Source organism: Trematomus bernacchii, unplaced genomic scaffold (assembly GCF_902827165.1).
Source record: "Trematomus bernacchii unplaced genomic scaffold, fTreBer1.1, whole genome shotgun sequence".
In the NCBI taxonomy this organism is placed as follows: domain Eukaryota; kingdom Metazoa; phylum Chordata; class Actinopteri; order Perciformes; family Nototheniidae; genus Trematomus; species Trematomus bernacchii.
The window spans coordinates 1,336,120-1,356,692 of NW_022987513.1; the positions used below are offsets into that span (position 1 = coordinate 1,336,120).

The 20,573-nt window shown below is 42.6% G+C and overlaps 1 protein-coding gene across 1 annotated transcript; it reads right to left on the reverse strand.

The window, feature by feature from the left end:
- Positions 1 to 1,493: 1,493 nt before the first annotated feature.
- Positions 1,494 to 20,313, reverse strand: wscd1b (WSC domain containing 1b). The gene is made up of 9 exons (XM_034113841.1): positions 20,176 to 20,313; positions 18,569 to 19,162; positions 9,831 to 9,945; positions 7,985 to 8,169; positions 6,018 to 6,139; positions 4,830 to 5,004; positions 4,271 to 4,435; positions 3,975 to 4,175; positions 1,494 to 2,456 (listed from the first exon to the last, which is right to left on the reverse strand). The coding sequence occupies exons 2-9, from the start codon at positions 18,951 to 18,953 to the stop codon at positions 2,104 to 2,106; spliced, it is 1,701 nt and encodes a 566-aa protein (XP_033969732.1). The 5' UTR covers positions 18,954 to 19,162; positions 20,176 to 20,313; the 3' UTR covers positions 1,494 to 2,103.
- Between the last annotated feature and the right edge of the window lie 260 nt (positions 20,314 to 20,573).

Sequence of the window (20,573 nt, forward strand, 5' to 3'; positions counted from 1 at the left end):
TTAGGGTCATTGTGAAATCCTTTCTCTTGTTTCGCTTTTACAAATGAAATTGAACTTCACTTTAGATTTGTGGCATGGTTTCTTAAAGGTCCCATGTCATGGCCATTTCTACTGATCATATTTCCATTGTTGAGGTCTACTAGAATAGGTTTATATTGTGCAATTTTCCAAACTCACATTGGTTTCTCATACAGCATCTCTGTATAGTATGTGTATTCACTCTCTGTCCTAGACGGCTTGTTGGAGCTCCTGCCCCCCACCTCCCTGTGAGCCCAGTGGCCGTCTGCGAGACAGCGAGACACAATGAAACCCAGCCCGAAACCAGCCCGAAACCAGCCCGAGCACACACACACACCCGCAGCCTGGCTGGAAGTTTGTGTGTGTGCTCACACACCGACTCACAGTCTCGACGCATCCCGCCGTCTCAGGGAGGAGAAATCGGCGGAGCTGCAGCTGAGAAAAGATTGAGTGTGTGTGTGTGAGGAAGTTAACGTAACGGCTCCGCGGACGTAACGTAACGGCTCCACGGATTTGTCCATTTGGACCAATGGGTCCATTTGGATATGGGCACGTCACTGTACCCAGGAAGAAAACAATGGAAAAAGAGAAATCCCCAATGAGGCGTTCTGGGGCAGCATAGACAGGTCTTTTCTGTGTTAGAGTTTTACTCGCTACAGGGTGTACTTTGAGGGTTTGTGACTCTGCAGACCGTTTACATGCAGAAAAAGCTACATAACACACAAGGGGACGGGAAATAACCGGAAAAGCATGACATGGGAGCTTTAAGACCATCTAAAACATGTTGTGAGTATTGCAAACTGATTGTAATGTCCTTTAGATCTTTGATGATGTTGCCTGTTCTCTGTGACGGTCACTAAGCATTGTATCATAAAACCAGTGAACCAATACAGACGTGGAATAGATCCTTTGGGAAGCTTTAATGTTCTGTGTGGATGACACCGTGTTTGGTTAATAGATGTTAAATGACCTTCATGGTACATTTTGAGTTCATGTTCAATTTTCTATATTTAAATAAAGGAATCGAAGCTTCAAAATGTTTCTTGACATTGTGTCTCCCATCATAACACGTCTCTTTGTTGCGGTGGCTCTATTGATTTGCTTAATAATTTCTATTACCTACATTCTCAGATTTTTTAAATGTTCAATGTCATTACTATATCAGCCATTTATTATTGTTTTGAAGTACAATTAAAGAAAACAAGTCGATTAGTCAAGCCCTCAGTATAACGTCAACGCTATTGCCGCACTTCAGCCTCCAGGTGGCACTATTTATTCAGTTAACATTGGAAATAATAAAAATGGTAAAAAACTACAATGCAGACCTACTGTACTGGTCGGAGGAAGTCCCTCAGAGTTAAACGTTAAATACATCAACCTGTTGAGATCAGGGGTTAGGGTTAGGGTTGAGTGTCATAATGTCTTACCTTGGTCCATTAAAGTGAAACATTCAAAGAAATGCAAACTTCAATCAATTGAAACGGAATGCTTTTAATGAAATAAAAATAATCATAAAACCAGCTGCAGTTTACAGCTTAAAGCAGTTTCATTATGATCAACATATCAATGAACTGTTTCATGGAGAGTCCTTACAGCCACATGGAGCAGCTTTGAGGCTTGTATCCATCAGTGTCTTCAAACCTGTAGCAACCAGCAGATTTTCAAGTGTGTGTAGGTTAAAAACACAATATGTTCCCAAAGTGAAAATGAAAGTGTGGCAGAAAAACTTCTTCAACCAAAATAAATCCATCCTGGATTTACCCAACTCATATTTGTGCAGTCGGGCACTTGTCAGATAATCCCACCTCAGCAGACCAACAAGTCATGTCCAATCCTCTCGTACTCGTCTTATTCCCGAGGCGCTCTTGGCACTGGGGCTTTCATCACTGATTCCATTGGGTTCCACAAGGACTTGTCATGTTTCCTCCAGTGACCTCCGGCCATCTACAGCCATTCACAGTGTGTCTGTCTTATCAAAGAGTCAGGTGGTCCACTTACAGAGTGTGTCTGTTCCCCTTACTCATGAAGAGTCACAACCCCACCTGGATCAGTCTTTTGAAGGTAGTATATGACCTTTTCACATCATCATCTGGGAAGGTATTCCTGTGGAACTCCGCTAAAGTTCCTGCTCTTCAGCGCCTGGTCAACGGTAAGAATAAAGGGGTCAATCATCTGTCTCATATCAGGAGTGAATGGGTCAAAAGAGGGTCTCTGTCCCCCTGAACGTTTGAAGTGTCCGTCCTGGTTGCTCTGGGCGCAGAACAGCCTCTCCTCGGTCATGGAGACGTTTAGAAAGGCTGTGATGAGACGCAGCTGAGGGTCAAGAGCCATCTGCAGCTCCTCGTAGTGCACCACCAGCAGGCGGTGGCCAAACTTCAGCCAGCTTAGAGCATGGGACGCCCACCAGGGGGCGTAACTGGAGACAAATTCTGGCCATTCTGTGGATGAAAGAGAGAGAAGTTAAGGACATTTAGTCTAGTTTACACTGCCTGCTACCGCTTGACTCAAATCAACTCAAACAGTTCATTTACTCGTTTTAGTTTTCCACTGCAGATAGTAGAATAGATATGAATGATTCCAGAGTCTGCTGCGACATCTCTAACACGACACACACTGATATTGATAGTGTGCAGCAAAGCTTAAGTGTACGCTCTTATTAGGTTGTGGCTATAGTATATGATATTTATATACACAAACATTTCCCAACTTGGGATCAGTAAAGTACTTCTTATTCTTATCTTATCTTATCTTATATATAAATATGCCATCATATATATATATATATATATTAGGGCTGTCAAGTTAACGCGTTAATAACGCGTTAACGCAAAAAAAAATTAACGCCACTAATTATTTTAACGCGATTAACGCATGTGTATTTTTTGTCCTCGGCCGCCGTAGTTTCAGAGCGCATCGAATTTAAAATACCATCTACTGTACAAGCTGATGCTGACAGCCCCGTTCCTGCCGCCCGCTTGTGGCAGACCACACTTCCACGCTCACCGGCAGGCCCGGACTGGCCATCGGGAGGACCGGGAGGGTGTGTGTGTGTGTGTGTATGTGTGGCGCGGCGCGGCGCGACTCGCGCGAGCGAGGCACACCTTACGTGTTGTTGTTGTTAGCATCCGGTGCTAGCTAGCTGCGCTAACGGATATAAGGAGCTGTTTCAATGACATTTCGCCGACAACTGCGCCGAGCACTTGACTTTATGCAGGTAGCCAGACAGTGGGACATTGTACGAAAAGTCAGCACACTCAGTACGCGCAACATGATTGCAGCTCCCGTTCGAGCATATATGCCTTGAGCTGCACATAGCTCCAACGATCTACACACACACACACACACACACACACACACACACACACACACACACACACACACACACACACACACACACACACACACACACACACACACGCACACACACAGTATTGTATTATTGTATGAGAGGTTCCAGGTTGAATTGAGGCGAATATTTGTATTGTACATGCTGTGTGCAGCTGTCTATGTAATGTAGGGCGTAGTGTATGCTGCATTGAACATAGTGAATGTAAAGTGTACATGGTATACACCCTATTGTACTTAATGTATGGTAGGTAGTGTATGGCAATGTGTACATATTGTAGAATGTGTGCCGTACTTAACAAAGTGTATGACATTGTGTACTTAGTGGATGCCATATTGTATGAGGTGTGTGGCGTTGTGTACACTGAAAAAAACGGATACATTGACTTTAATTAGATGTATTATTTTAAAATAAAAATGTTTACTTAATATTATTGCTTCCAACTAACCTAATACAGTTATTTGAAATCTGTTGAAATAATACAATTAATTAAAGTCAACGGTTCAGTTTTTTTCGGTGTTTATCCAATTTCATTTTAATTGCGTGAGCTACGATTGCCATCACCTACTTACTGTGATTACGCATATAATACAGAAGTGGACTGTATTACCTTTGCTTTTCAACTGTATGTCTGTGGCGTGTCCTAAATGTCCGGCACACTTGCGGTTGAACTCAGCCATGAGGGAGCGGTACGGGTTTCGAATCAGCAGGATGGCAGAATCAAACATCTCGATCTCTTTCTGACCGCTCTCGTGGGTCTTCACACTTATGCTGCGGCCACTCTTCCAGTAGTCCTTCTCTCCTTTGAAACCTGGTGCCATGAAGACATGAATGAATAATGGTCAGCTGCGAGGCATATTTCACCGAGCGCTCGCTCAAACACTCTTTGAACAGTCAGCTCCCCACCTCTGTTGTACAGCGTGCCGTCGAAATAGAAGCTGCCAGTGTAGTATCCCGTCACGAGCTCGATCAGGTGTCGCACCCAGGTGTTGCCTGCACCAGGAAAACTAGACAGAGCCACCAGGGAGCTGGATCTCTGAGGCAGAAACATCCTCTCTTTGCACCTGGAGTCTACAAGGAGATGGGTTGTCACTTTTACTCTGCTTAAGCAAGGTAAAACAAATATATCACAAAGTGTGGATGCAGGAAGCACAAAATGAATAATTCTCAAAATGACGCAGAACAAGTCATGTTGCACAAATTGTGTAACATGACTTGTGGCAGCATGGTTGCAAAAGTGAAAAATTGGGACAGAGTTGAATTTCGGGTCTGATCTAAATTTGGGATGTGACACTGCTTTCAAGAGCAATTATTTCCCCAAGGAAACAACACAACATTAATGGAGAGGCAAATAGTGTGTGAAACTTTGCTGCTGTGCGTGATCCTTAAAAATAAATGATATGGCAGGAAATGATTACATTCTCCCATCCTCCTTTACCAAATAAGACCCTGCTGCATATCTCACCGAGCACAGGGGTGTGATACACCTGGTAGTGGTCCAGCTCGGGGGCTGCTGTGTGGGTGGAGTTGCTGGTGTGGTTCAGCCCAGTGTCCCCCACACACTGCTGGTTCAGACTGAACAGAGAGGACGTCCATGTACAGAAACAGTGGGGCTTCTTGAACACAGCCAACGGGAGCTCCTGCAAACAAAAAACACAAAAACTCAACATGTATTATTTTTTCTCTAACTAATCGCATGTATATGTGTCAGCTAAGTTCAGCAGTGACGTCTGCATCACTTCATCATCCGTCTTGATGATTATTTTCTCATTATTGCGGTAACAGAAGGTGAAAATGCACTATGACACTATGCACAAACGCACATCCGCACACACCGCATTGTGGGTAATAATCTGAATGAAGTCACCACCTGATGATACAGTATCAATCCCACAGGAAGTGCCAGATGTTGAAACAAATGTCCTTGTGGCCAAACGGTGGTATTACAGTGTCGGTCAGTCCGTGATGTCGTTTGGGCCCAAAAATACTTTTCCCCATTGACTAAGATTGGGAAAGTGACGTCTGTAAATCAGCGTCTAATAATTTTGAGGGACATCAACGTCACAATTCACTTGAAACACTTGAAGAGCTCATTTTTAATTCGTTAAACATTGAGCTAAATCCAAATCCAGTGTTCCCTCTCGATTCATTTGACTTTATTTATTAGATTTGATTGGAGGAAGCGTTCAAGGAAAACACAAGTGTGCATACTCTATGGGCAAAGATCCCCGGATGATGCCGGTACTTTTTGTTCTCCAGAGTCAGGCCATGTTTGGCTCCATGCACCACTGAGCAACGTTCATATGAATGAACAGGGCTCCCAATGCTGTATCCTGTTCTCTTTATTCATGCATGGATGCAATAACGCAATACATCTACCAGCCATTCCTGTTTTCACATTCATTTCAGAGGAGACACAGCTGCTTCCAGAAAGATCTCAGAGCTGAATCCAGACTATCTACTTCTCATTAGAGGCCCATTAAACCGTTAATATTCAGCAAAACCAGGGAGTATGCTAGTGATCTCCAGGGAGCTGAGGCAGCTCTCTGATCTGTGAGTCTGCTGTACTACAGGAGGAGAAACACTGGTACACTACAGGAAGATCTGTGCAACAAACTGATCAGGGCTGTTATTTTAGAGGACTGATACAAACCTTGTCGGTGCAGGTCTCCACGCAGGACTGAGTGGTCAGGTTGGGCTGGAAGGAGGAGACGGGGAAGGTGCTGATGGTGCTGTTCGGCAACTTGAAGCAACCGCGGTGGTGCACGTTTTTGACTGGAACAGACAACATTATAAGATGGTGGAACACTTAACAGGATAACATACATTTAGATTCAACTGCAATGACCAGCAGGAGAAATATTGATTCATATGAGGGTTGACTATTGTGAATTCTTTTGAAAATAGATTTATATAAGGGCTGAATTTAAATAATCCTTTCCAAAGTGTTCCTGCCCTAATTACATTTTCATACTTAACTGAATCTGGTGTGTAATAGATTCAGCTGCAAATCTCCAGAGACACTGAAGCCTCCAATCATGAATATTAATAATGTATATGGTATGAAGCCTTTATAATGAATTTGACCTTGCCAACATCAATTATGTGGTGCATAGCTTAAAGAACAAAAGAGTTCCGAAAGAGAATGTATAATCAGTGTTGTCTTATTTTCCACATAGCTATTCATATGTTGTGTTTGGATTATCAAGGCCAATACACAACTCTAGAGATGAATACATGTTTTTCTTTATATGATGTTTTGAAGGAAATGAACAGTAGATTGAATCATGCTGCATCACAGCTGTCTGTGACATGCCACATGCAAACAATGTGAAACTCTGTCTAAAGACTCCACAGTAAGGCAATATTCTTATACAAATCTTAGCAATCAAGAATGAAGTTACTCTTAGAGGGCCTTTAATCAGCCTAAATCATGAAGTGGCCCTACAACCACGCAAAGAGCCCCATCACTCAGAGGAACAGCTCCAATCATTCTACATTTTTGTAATACAAATGTTCTTGCGGCAAAGGAAATCCAACATCAGACATAGAGCTGGTATAAGGCTTTAAGAGGATTGATTCATATTGAGGACAAATATTTCAGTAAGAGTTGCAAAGTTTTTGGAAAAGTAATTTCCTAAAACTAACTTGAGAAATTAGACTCAAATATGAATTAGTCGGCCATTTGTTGTTGACTATTTTCAGCCACGGATTAACACACATTTAGTGATGTAGGGCAGTGGCTGCTGCAGCATCCTGGGGTGTTTGGAGGACAGACCAGGGGTATTGCTATGTACAATAAAGACTGCAGAGAATATATATAATATATGTATACTGAATATATGATATCACTAAGACTGGTGCTGATAGCTCCGAGCTGCTGGAGTAATGCATGACATGAGTTGCATATCAGAGTGTCAGAGCAGCGATGGAAAGATGTACAGTAATGTTAACCACTGAGCTTCCCATTGTTGGGAAAAAGGGAAGTTCATCTGCCTAGCAACAAACTGGGTGTCACTTTTTGGGAAACATTTGACAATAGGCCGGTCTTATTTGAGTACCTTCCTACTAAGACATAATTATATCAGTTGATATACATTATTTCTCATCATTCACATGAAAATAATTAGTATTTGTGTGTACGTATATATATATATCTATATATGTGTGTGTGTGTGTGGAAAGAATAATATGGAGAGAGGAAAAAAAGGGAGGAAAGGAAGTCTGTGTACTTTTGTGTGTTTTTTTGTTTGCGTGTTGCGTGTTTAATTTAAATCTATTTAAAAAGTGTTTTTTTCAATGGGGTTTGCTATAAAAAAAGATTTCTTTTTTAATTGGTCAAATAATTACAAAATGCATAATAGAATAAAAAACCAGACAGCACCCCTTGTGATGACCAATAGAGATGATCTCTATTTTAACACTGTTTTAGGCCAGGCATTGTTATACATGTGTTTGAGAAGTGCTTCATTTCTACTGACATTGCCTTCTGTTTACACACTATTAGGTTTAAGGATTTCAGTTTAAAGACCCGTTGTTTCCTCTCCTGTCAGCAGCTCTCAGAGCCGGCTGTACACAGAATAAATAGCAAGCTCCTGTCTCTGAGGGACGGTGACTCACACTTTCTGTGACCTGGCAGCTGCTCCTCCACCTTGTAAATGGAGAGTCGGCCCACACCTCCACAGGGAGACCCCCTCTCCCCCCGACACACCAGACTACAGTCCTCCTCCGCAGCCCGCGAGCTACTGATCCGGTTCCCACAGTGGCACTCAGCTCCGTACTCCAGACCTGCAAACTGGTACCCACTAACACACACACACACACACACACACACACACACACACACACACACACACACACACACACACATACACACACACACACACACACACACACACACACACACACACACACACACCACACACCACACACACACAGTAGATTCAGTTAATGCACAACCTCAAGCCTCTGCCCTCAGGCTTAGCCATCTCATATGACGTTGGTTACATTTTAAAGGTATAATTGTAATTCCCCAGCATTAAATCCACAGTGTTTCCGTCCCCTGTGATATTGTCAGTGCTTCTCCTTCTGCACTCATCCGCCAGTGCTATCGTCTCCGTCTGAACTGTGCTCACCTCTGATTTGTACTTTACATATCAAGGCTGCCGTGACTCACCCTCTCTTTTCTTCCTCCCGCTCGGGAGAGGCAGAGAACTCATCAAAATTGACCTTTTCACATACGTCTTTTGAAGCGTCCTCATAAATTGCCTTGACTTTTTACTTTTACTCATCGAGATAATTGGCCCACTCAGGTAACGAGCACAACTGCTTTCTGTGTGAATAGGGCATTGGGGAGGGGGGGGGGGGGGGGCTTGAGATGTGAGTCCAGACTCAGTGTGACTGCTTCCATCTGTCCTCCGCTACTCTGTGAAACAAAGCTTCTGTGTGTGGTACATTTACTCAAGTGCTGTACTGAAGTACAGATTCAAGGTACCCGGGTATTTTCATTTTATACAACTTTATTCTTCTACTCCGCTACATTTTGGAATCCCAATATTGTAATCTTTACTCCACTACACTTATTTTACATTTGTATTGACTCGTTACTTTATCAATTAAGATTTTAGCAAACAATACTTGGGAAAAACATTTGAAATATAATTATTTTATATTAAAGCATCCAACTTAAGCAACTACAACCACGGGTACTAATACTTTAATTATATTTTCCTAATCGTATTTAAATACTTTTACTTAGGTACCATTCTCGATGCACTACTTTTACTTGAAATGTTGTATTTTTAAAGTGTGGTACACTGAAAACCTGAAATGTTGACTTTAATTAAATGTATTACGTCAATTGCTTTAACTTAACTGTAGTAGGTTAGTTGAAAGCAATACTATTAAGTTTAAATAAAAAAAGATTAGGTTCAACTTAATATTACTGCTTTCAACTAACCTGATACAGTGATGTGAAATCTGTTGACATAAAACAATTCATTAAAGTCGGCGGTTCAGTTTTTTCAGTGTATTAGTGCTTTTACTCAGTAAATAATCTGAATACTTTTTCCACAACAGCTGCTAAGATATAAGAGGAATAACTCAAGTGGGTCATTCCTTGAGCTTACTTCAAAAATGCCACCTTTCTCTGCATGTTTCCTCAGCTTTCGGTCATTTCAAAGCGGAGAGATTCACCACAGAGAAGCACATATCTGATGTATCCACAAACTGCTCATTCAGCTCTATAACACATGCATACCTCCCCCCTTTCCTTCTTCTGCAATAGATCAAGCCTTCTGTCCTAGCCTGCTCTTCACCACACCCCCCCCCCCCCATCTTTTACTGTCATTCAGCCACCTGCCTCTCCGCTGGCTCCACACACAGGGGGCATTCATGGAGGAGACTGAGATCCGAAGCATTTACTCCAACAGCAGGCCTTCTGTGGTCCTTCACATGAACGCATTACCTTTCTGAGCAGGTGTCCTGACACAGAGAACTGGTCATTTTGCGCAGGTCATAAAGCATGGTCCCCCCCAGGGCTCGATCGCTGGCGTTGTGAAGAAAGCATCCGATGTAGGTTCCTGTATGTGAGAGAAAACCATTGAGTGTGAAATTCCCTGTACAGTGTTCTCACAATGACAAGGGTCAACTTGAGAAGTGTGTTTATGTTACAAGAGGCATTTTGTTCTGAAATGATTCCGCAATTCATTCCTTAGTACAGTAGGTTAACATAAAATGTATGGACGAAATGTTTCTTATTTTAAACATTTGCAAAAAAGAAAGTACACATTTGAGGGAATTCCTTATAATAATTATAAAAATTCCAACCCTCTGTTTGCATATCACTGCTTTGTAATCAGCTTCAATTTAACTCTAAATAGTATTTTTTTCAGCTTTGTTTTGTTTTGTGTCTTTGTTGAGACTTTCCTATACTTGGGTTAGTACCTATTCTGAGCAAAGTGCATCTTTTAAGACGATAAATTAAAATATTACAAAATAATAATTGCCTCATAGTTATTATTATGTATTACACACCAGATTGTATTGCGAGCCACAATAACCAACTTATTTATAACATGACTAAGCCTTTTTTGTTATCAATCCAATGTCAATGATTTTTATTTTTATGTTTCTGGGAGAGTTTTTACTTGCACTAGAATAAAAATCGTTCCTTTGGAAAGAAAAATAAAACGCATAATAGGCGACGATAAACTATGATGTGCTGACAAGATTACGGCTCCATATAAAATGTCACCCATACAGTCTCTGATGTTATCCCTTGTCTTTTCACACTGCTACATAAACTCAGCTGACACATAAAAGTATTTTTTATAAATATCACTTGAGTGGAGGGTAGCGCATGCACTTCTTTCTTGGTTGCAGATGAATTTACATCTCGTCCCTAGGGTCGGAGAATATGATATTTTTAGGTTTCATGCTAGAGGATTTTGTCATTGAGTGCATGTTGTGACCAGGCAGGTGAAAGATTCTTTTGGCAATTTCCCAATGTCTGCTTTTAGGTTTATTTCCCAAACCTTTGTATGCATTTGTATTCATTGATGTTTTATAGGCTTCAAGGTCATTGAGGATTCAGCTTTCTATGTCTCCTATTAGCATAAAAATGAACTGATGCCAACTGGACGAAGAGGATTTTAAAGGGTTGGAGGAGACGCAGCAAGATGTGGCAGCACCGACAAGATGGACACAAGCAATGAACCATGAAATCTCTGGCAGGCCGAGCATCACCATATCGAATTTGTGATTCAATCAGTCTGCACAGTCCTCTGAAGCTGCCCTTTTTGTTTGGAGACAAACACTGGAGGACACAGCAGCTGGAAGGCACTGAGAGGTCTGTGGCAGGAAGCTTCTCAAGAGGCATCACCAAGGTGAGCCCCCCCTCAACTTCTCCGCCCAGCGGGGCAGGTCATTGCTTTAATCAAAGTGAAGGAGAAGCTCCAGGCGTCTGCCGCTGAGGGTTAATGGAGGGAAGCTGCCCAAAGTCCCAGACATGATGGAAATGACCGCACTTAGACCTGACACTGTGTCACTTTCTCAAACACTGAGACTGATGGCTGTGGAGCTGACTCCAGCTAATGACAAGTAGCATGTGCACTGTGTGTGTCCATTAAAGGGGACTGGACAAGGTTAACTGTCTCACTGCTGATCTCAAATATCCTTACTGTGAGCTGAACACATGGTAGGCTGACCCAAGCAGGGGTCAGGGATAATCATCTAAAACAAAATAAAGACAAAATGTTAGGTGAAAATCTAAATGTCTGTCCCTAACACATTTTATTTTTGATACATAAAGTTCTATTCACATCTTTAATCTTTAACTGAATTCTAGCATATCTTTAGGAACTTGGGGTGTAACGGTATACGTATTCGTACCGAAATTATTCGGTATGGGCCCTTCGGTTCGGTACACGTGTGTACCGAAGTGTACCGAAGTGTACCGAAGTGTACCGAACGAATATAACGTTAAACGTAAAAAATTGAAAACGTGAACAACTTTTTGGAAGTAATCTCAGGTGCTGCGTCGCAGTGTTCAGTGTAATTTGCTCACATTGGGTTCAACGCGTCATAGAGCGACCAAGTCATTTCATTGGACGAGAGGCATACTATGAGAGCTGGTCACAGGGATGCGTTCAAATGTAGTCAGTAATTTGAGGAACTGTCGAAATGGCGAACGCAGATACAGTTGAGCTCGAAAATCCTCCAGCACCATTGAAGTCTCCGGTTTGGGAACATTTTGGTTTCGCAGTTACGTACGGATGACGGACAAAGACAGGTGGACAGAACCAAAGCTGTTTGTCGGCAGTGTTCAACTAAAATTGGTTACGCGGCTGGCAATACATCAAACTTGCACACTCATTTGAAAAGGCATCACCCGAACGTGAATATCACCGGTACCAAAAGAAAAAAGACTGAAGTGCAAACCCAACTCCCACTAGCATTTAAGCCTCCACCACTCGCAACAAGTTCAGACCGAGCCAAAGCTATTACAAACGCCAAATATCCTTATGTTGCCATGTTAGCAAAGCGCTACCTGGCTGTATCTGCTACCTCTGTCCCTAGAGAGAGGGTGTTCTCCACAGCAGGAGACATTGTTAGTGCCAGCAGATCTGCCCTTTCGGCAAGCAATGTGGACAAGTTCGTTTTTCTTAAAAAAAACATGTAATACAATGACAAGCAAGCAAGTCCTAATGTCAAGCTGGCTGCTTAGGTACTAGTACAGTACAGTTCAAATACAGATTATTTCAGTTCATCGAAATGCTGCACCTTAATGTTTATTTTATTATATTTTCTATGTATTTGAGTGAATACATTATTCAGTTTAATAATAATTAAAAACCCCCAAAAAATATTTTATGTTGTGTGATCATTTTTTCTGCTGTACCGAAAACGTACCGAATCGTGACCTAAAAACCGAGGTACGTACCGAATCGAAATGTTTGTGAACCGTTACACCCCTATTAGGAACTGTATATAAAAGTTGAGATTTCATTATTTAAATAAATAAAAACATGGGCAGGATTGTTTTTCAGCCCTATGTAGTGTCTGCAGGTATATTGCCAACAACTACAAAAACATGACCAATTAGCTGGGGTAACATTCATGTAGCTTTCCCTTTATCACTAAGTGTCGCAACATTCAGAGGGACCTCTGTTATTACTGAATCAAACCTGAAACAATTAAATGAGGGGAAATGTGGAGGGAAATTCCCAGTGGAAATTACGCCCGTGTCTAAAACCAAATCACCTGCACTTACTGAATCTCTGCAGAGAACGACTATAACAAAATAAAAAAGTGTGGCATCTTTTGTGCAACCACTTCTTAGTTCTGATCCCTCTGCACTTCTCTGGGCATGTAATATGTACTTTACATGTGGCAGGAAACTTCTCAAGAGCCATCACCAAGGTGAGCCCCCCCTCAACGCCTCCACCCAGCGGGGCAGGTCATTGCTTTGATCAAAGTGAAGGAGAAGCTCCAGGCGTCTGCCGCTGAGGGTTAATGGAGGGAAGCTGCCCAAAGTCCCAGACATGATGGAAATGACCGCACTTAGACCTGACACTGTGTCTCTTTCCTGAACACTGAGACTGATGGCTGTGGAGCTGACTCTTCTCCACAGGAGTAGATGGAGAAGGCTAATGACAAGTAGCATGTGAACTGTGTGTGTCCATTAAAGGCGGCTGGAGAAGGTTAACAGTCTGAAACAAACCTTACATTGAGCTCAACACATGAGGCTGGGTGACAGAGAGGATCATCTCTGTTTTATACTTGTATTACAAAATAAAGAGAAAATATTGAACATGTAAATGTCTGTTACCCTACCCTATCCTATATTGTTTTTTATAGATAATGTTGTATCCACATCTTTAAAATGTAACTGAATTATACCATATGTTTTGAGGGAAATAATTAATTAAAAATTGAGATTAAATGATTTTGTAAAAATAAAAGCATGGGCATGATTGTTTTTCAGCCCTAATTAGTGTCTACAGGTATTCTCTTAAAGGTCCCCTATTATACTGTTTTTCATTCATATATTATAAAACATGTCTCTGAAGTGTTTGCCTCCAAACACCAAACAGATCATTGCAGCATTACCCATAATCCCCTCTGTTTCAGCCCTGTTTCCAAAGTGCTGATTCTCTGTCTGTTACTTTAGATGAAAATAAGGAGCCCCTCCCCACGCCCCTCTGAGAGATATTTGGTTAAAAAGAACACAATGGTGCTCTAGGAGGAGATGCAGGTGATAAGGGAGGGGGGGGGTTATATAAATGGATCAGGACAAAAAGAGAGAGACTCTTTTTTCCTGAAACTTTCAGAATCTCTTTCCACAGAGGGGACACATGTTTATGTATAAAAGACATAATAGGTGACCTTTAAGGTTGCTAAGCCCTAAACCCATAACCCATAAGCTACGATAACATGTATTTAGCCTATAGCATTATCTCTCTCTGTTGCCATATTCAGAGGGACCTCTGTTATTACTGAATCAAACCTGAAACAATAAAATGAGGGGAAATGTGGAGGGGAATTCCCAGTGGAAATTACGCCTGTATCTAAAACACAATCACCTGCACTTCCCGACAACCTAAAACTCTGCAGAGAAAAGAACGAGCACAACAAAATAAAAAGTGCGGCTTTTACTGAGCAACCCCTGTAATATTTCTCCGTTCTGATTCCTGTCACATCTCTGGGCATGTAGTATGTACTTTACATATCAAGGAATGTGTGACTCGTCCCTGCGAGGCACAACGTTTCCAGCAGCAGACACAAAGACTGGCCCTCGTCTTAGAGATGTCCCGATCCGATCACGTGATCGGGGATCGGAGCCGATCACGTGATTTTCAAATGATCGGAATCGGGAGAAAAAGATCGGGGATCGGGAATTTTTCTTTTGTTTTTTAAATTTTTTTTATATAAAATATATTTTTTTTATTTAATGTTACAAAACAAAAATGACCATGTTCACGTCTTAAAGTCATCCTGAGGTTTAAAATTACACAACATCATGTATGTGTTGCTTCTTTTGGGCTTGTTTTCATAGACCTGGTTGCTTATTTCTCTCAAATCTGGCAACAGAGTGGGCAGGGCGCAGTGTCTAATAGTAGCAGTAAGCTAACAAGAGGCTACGTTCAGCTGGTGCCTCGGGAGTCGGGACAGAGAAAATGTCAGGAGTTTGGAAGTATTATAAAATTGAAAGCGAAGGCAGTGTAACAGCCAGATGCAATGTTTGCAAGGCGTAGGTTCCGCGTGGTGGAAAGAACAGAGCTACGTTCAACACGACCAACGAGTACACAGCGGCCACTCGGGTAACGGCACTGAAACAACCGACACTTTCAGAGACTTTTAAAAGGAAAGAGAAACTGCCCCAGAACAGTGAAAAGGCCAAAAAAATAACAGCCAAGATAGCTGAATTCATCGCGTTCGATGACCAGCCGTTATCTGTGGAGGAGAACGTGGGGTTTAAGGGACAACTTGAATGCTTTTCGCCTTTTTTTTCTTAATGCATTGCATAAAGATCGGATCGGGAAAAATCGGTATCGGCAGATTGTCAAAATCAAATGATCGGAATCGGATCGGGAGCAAAAAAAGGTGATCGGGACATCCCTACCTCGTCTCATGTATATATAAAATGTTTGAAAAGGAATTGGTAAGCCCATGGATCTATGAATATATTACAATGCATTGGCAAACCTTTCCATCTGGCTGTGTGTTGTAACGGCAAAATACAGTTTGAAAGCTGACGGTAAAACTACATTGAATAAAGATTGATTTGAATAAAACAGTGAAAACATAAAGATGTAATACTAAACCATAGACCTTAAGGCATTATGTCTGCAGGCCTTGCAACGACTATGAGGACACTCACTGATATTCTCACTATTCCTTATTCTTTTAGTCCTCTGGTAGCACTGAGTTGAGCCTTGCATGGTAAATTGGCACACACAGTTATATTAGTACTGACATGCAGTGTGCGTCGACACATGGTATAAACAAATTAGATATGACGTGGGAATGAGTGAATGTCAATGGCAAGCTAAAGTTTTTTTTTTAAGCTATGTTTATATATTTATATCAGAGTAAAAATCGGGAAAATCCACGGATATGAATCATATCACCTAGGGGACCTCTGCAATTCCTCTGAACCCTTCAACCTGTTACTTTCCCAGTGCATGTGGCACAGCAGAGCTGGGTAATCTATTTCAGATTCATGGGAAATACTTTTCAAAAGGAACCTTTACCGGATGGCTGTGACTGAAACTGGTCTCATTCCTGCCTCCATCATTGTATGTATACTGTATATAGCCAGTGGTGTAAAGTAACACATACATTTACTCAGGTACTGTATTTAAGTACACTTTTGCGGTACTTGTACTTTACTTAAGTATTTCAATTGTTTGCTATACTTTGTACTTCTACTCCACTACAATTCAGAGGTAAATCATATACTTTTACTCTACTACATTTATTTAGTACCTTTAGTTACTTTACAGATTTGGATGAATGATGTGAAATATAATCAACACTTAGATCTGACTTTAGTTCCACCTGGAGTAAATTCACAAGCTACCCTGCAGTATACAAAGTCAGAGTACTTTCTCCACCTCTGTATATAGCCTTCTTGGTGACTGAGGGGCCTTGTATTGTCTGTTCAAAAGAAGGACTAAGAGCTCTTGTGAGGCTTTTAAAGAAGCTGGAAGAACAATGGTTAGGGGTTAGTGAGTGCAAGAAATGACTAATATCAAGGTTTTATTCAAGATTACTAATGAGAAATACTAATGTATTATCAAAAAGAAATACGTGCTTGCCTGTTTTTCCTTCTCTTTTTTGCAGAGGAGTCGTGAGCAATACCCTTTGTGGGGGAAACCTCTGAAGCAATAGGAGTCAGGACTCAGAGAGACACGAGGAGAGCTGGAGCTTTGATGGCAAACACTGACGGTTTATTTGGAGCTTCGGCCGGAGAACTCACACGACATGTCACGGGCCACGAGTTGACCACACGGTTGAGATGCCACAATCAATTCTGAAGAACTCGTGTATTTAGCTAGTCTAGAGAGAATAATCCACATTGTGCATAACAAGATAGAATGATAACACCTCTATCAGCTGACGCCAACAGGCAGGAACAGGGAGACACAACACTGAGAGCACAGCAGCCAAGGCTACAGGTGCGTGTGCTCAGTCAGGACAGTATGAACTGATCAACTGGGTCAAAGTTAGGGGCCTTGGAAATGATTTCCCCAACACCCCTCATCAACATGATCTGAACAAGTAAAATGTCACATAAATGTATAATGACCCTCTTCTTGTTCTAAGATCAGGGTTATCTCTTCATAAATGTCAATGATGCTGTTGTGAGGGAGCTCCAGGCCACCTGAGCTCAAAAAGTAAATCACAAAATAGAAGATAGACTTGCCTATTTGCTTCTTCATATATTATTCACCAGGAAAACCAGCGTCTCAGTAAACACATCTTCATCAGGAACATATCTGTATTCTCACATATCCTACTTTCCCCCGCAGTATTTCAGAAAGCAGGGTCGTGTTAAAGAGGCCCTATAATGCTTGTTTGGGTTTTCTCTTTGAGTGTTATATAGGTTTCTGTGCATGTAGATGGTCTGCAACTCCCCCCCCCCCCCCGCCTGAAACTCCTCCATTGGACTCCTTTGTTTACTTATCTATCATAGTGACATCACTAAGTAACACTCACTCATATATTTGCCAGCGCTCCAACACATTGTACGTAATTGGCTAAGGGGCGGGACGTCTCTAAGCGGTTGACCAATCACAACAGAGTCGACCAGCTAACCAATCAGAGCAGACTGGGCTCTGGTTTCAGACAGAGGGTGAAAAGAGGTGCTGCAGCACAGGCAGTGTGAGAGGAATAAAGAGCTTTTTGAGCATGGAGACATGTCACAGGAGAGACACAACATACTGATATGAAAATAAGCTAAATATGTCCTCTTTAAGGCTTTTTCACTCGTGTTGCAATGTCTGCTTTTGTTTAACGCTAATAGAGGTACACAACCTTGGCTACAGATATACAAGATCAGTTGAGATTGGCAAATCACATTAGATGTTGTAGGGGGAGCAAAGCACAAACCCTGTCTGTCAGGTTAAATATCAGCAGATATCAGACCTGAGTTTTAGATGACCACCAAAGCAACTGATGGTTAAAGCACGCACGTGGTCATCTTGTTAAAAGCAGTATTCATTGGACTATCACTTTAAAATGGTTCTCTCAACTCAATGTGTTGACACTGTCTATCTCTCTATATGAACCGTTACGTGTGTTGAAAGAGAAACATCTGTAAGGTCAGTATTGTGATGGAAATTATTTTTAAGGCATTGATTGGAAACAAAAATGAAGATGCTGCAACACTGGAACAGATGTCTTGCAACACTGGAGGTTTGATTAGAAGTCATTACAAAACAGAAACCTTATAATAGATGTGTGCACACCACCCTGAGTTCTGCCAAGTCTCCCTGGCTTTCACTGACTCTTAGGACTTAGGATGTGCCTGTGGTCAAAACATGTTTACCCTCCAAAAGCAGAGGCGCCATCTCAAGATTAAGATGGACGTCACAGCTTCTGCTGTCTGACCTACTTGAAATAAGCACTCAATAAACATGAAAAGGACATTAACATCAAAATATGCATCGTTTTTTGAATATATGAATGAATGTGTACCTTTATGTCTGCTGTGCAGAGGGGCTCTCTGCTCCGGGCTCTCTGGCAGCAGACTGTGGAACCAGCGCCGATGCAAGTGTTGGACCCCCAGGCGCTGGGACGCAGGCCAGTGTCTGCTGGCCTTGGCCCCCCCTCCGGACTGGGGCTGAACGGAGGCCCATCTGGAGCGCGTCCTCACGCCCAGGCCAGCGGTCCTGAGGGCGGTGGGGGGGGCAGCGAGGGACAGCAGAGGCGGCAGGCTGGCCAGGTTGGGCTGTGTGACTCTGATGCTGGAGCGCTGCAGGAGCAGGATGCTGCCCGCCATCAGGTAGGCGATGCCAAGGCCGAGCAGCAGCATCTGAGCACGCTTCAACAGGCAGTACAGTCTGCAGGGGGGCGCCAACATCCTGCTCTCACCTCAGTGGAAGGCCATTTCATGGATTACGAGTGAGGAGATCTACTTCATAATCTTGGAAAGGCCTGCAGCATGTGGTAAAGTAATGGTGTGTTGGCTCTTCATTGTCCAAACAGCAGCAGCGGAACAATGGATGTGTCACAACAGAGAGGGATTTAATATCCAAGGCCGTGTTCCCTCCGGAGGATCCTCGGGAGAAGCTGAGGCACACAAAAAGAAAATGCATTGCGGATTAAATTCACAGTTGATGTGAACATACAGGCTTGTGTTTCTCTCTTGCACCATACCCACGCTGTCCGCTGCTTTATCACTTCATCCCTGCCATTTCTTTCATTTAGAGCTTAAGTTATGTTCTACATTTCCTGTAAATCCGGTTCTGCCTTTTGGCTTGCATTTCACATTCCTCTTTAAAAAAGGGTGAGACCAATTTACTAATACTGCTTCAAACTGAATCCTCTTTTCAATACAGGGATTTCATTGAGCTCCAGCACAGTCAGATCATATTCTTAAATCTCACTTATCCCAGTCAAATGCCATAATGTGATAACACACTGTCAGGAGAGCGCATTATGGGCGCTTATGAAATGAGGGTTATGCAGACAATCTGTGGAAAGATTAATAAGTGATTAAAGGAAAACATGCACAGAGAGATGTGTTGGCAGTGTTTCATGAAGCCTGAAGAGAGGGGGGGGGGGGGGGGGGGGGGCAGCCCTGACCCCCGCCTCCTCTGTCACCATGGTCTCCTGGAAGTCCCCCGCACCCCACCCCCCCTCCCCCCCACAGGTTCCCATGTGACACAATCTATTCTTCTCAATGGTGATATCCATCTATCACCCCGGTGAGTCGGTGTCCGTCACACAGCGTCATGCCCTTCAGCTCCACTTCTCCTCTCAGGCCTCTCGTCTTCAGTCCCCAACTGTACCCGTCCACCACCGTCCACCACCAAAAAAGTAGGGGTGCGGTAGTGCTCCCGAGGATAGAAGCAACAGTTTGCACAATGACTCTCTGATCAAGCCCGAGTGCCCAAATTATGCTAAACTCCAGGTTTTTTTACGCAAAACGATCCTGTTCGGATGCGGTGTTGAAAGATAAATCAATAAGCTGCGAGAGTAAAACGAATCACCTATTTACAAATCCGAGGTCTTCCATCTTAAAAAAACCCTCACTGTGTTTCCACCACATACAGTAGAAGCTGTTTAAACATGCAGCTTACCTTCAGCCGTGCTGCGGGAGGTTTGGCATCATTTATGCGTCGATCGCGGATCAGTTTATGCCGTTACGATGGCTGTTTCCCCCGCTTAGTGTCCAGTGAAGGTCTCTCCAGCATTTCCCAGAGCTGGTGTTATATAAGCTCTCTCTCTCTCTCTCTCTCTATCTCTCTCTCTCTCTATCTCTCTCTATCTATCTCTCTATCTATCTCTCTCTCTCTCTCTCTCTCTCTCTCTATCTCTCTCTCTCTCTCTCTCTCTCTCTCTCTCTCTCTCTCTCTCTCTCTCTCTCTCTCTCTCTCTCTCTCTCTCTCTCTCTCTCTCTCTCTCTCTGCCAGCCACTACTGCTCTGGAAGGCTGGCACGGCGATATAAAGCAGGCAGAATGTGTGTGTGTGGTGAGA

Excerpts from the sequence above, each read along its gene's own strand:
- wscd1b (XM_034113841.1), bottom strand. The coding sequence starts at position 18,953 with ATGTTGGCGCCCCCCTGCAGACTGTACTGCCTGTTGAAGCGTGCTCAG. Across the intron at positions 6,140-7,984 it reads GCTGCCAGGTCACAGAAAGT|TCAAAAACGTGCACCACCGC; the intron begins GTGAGTCACCGT and ends TGTCTGTTCCAG. Across the intron at positions 4,176-4,270 it reads CGGCACGCTGTACAACAGAG|GTTTCAAAGGAGAGAAGGAC; the intron begins GTGGGGAGCTGA and ends TCATGGCACCAG.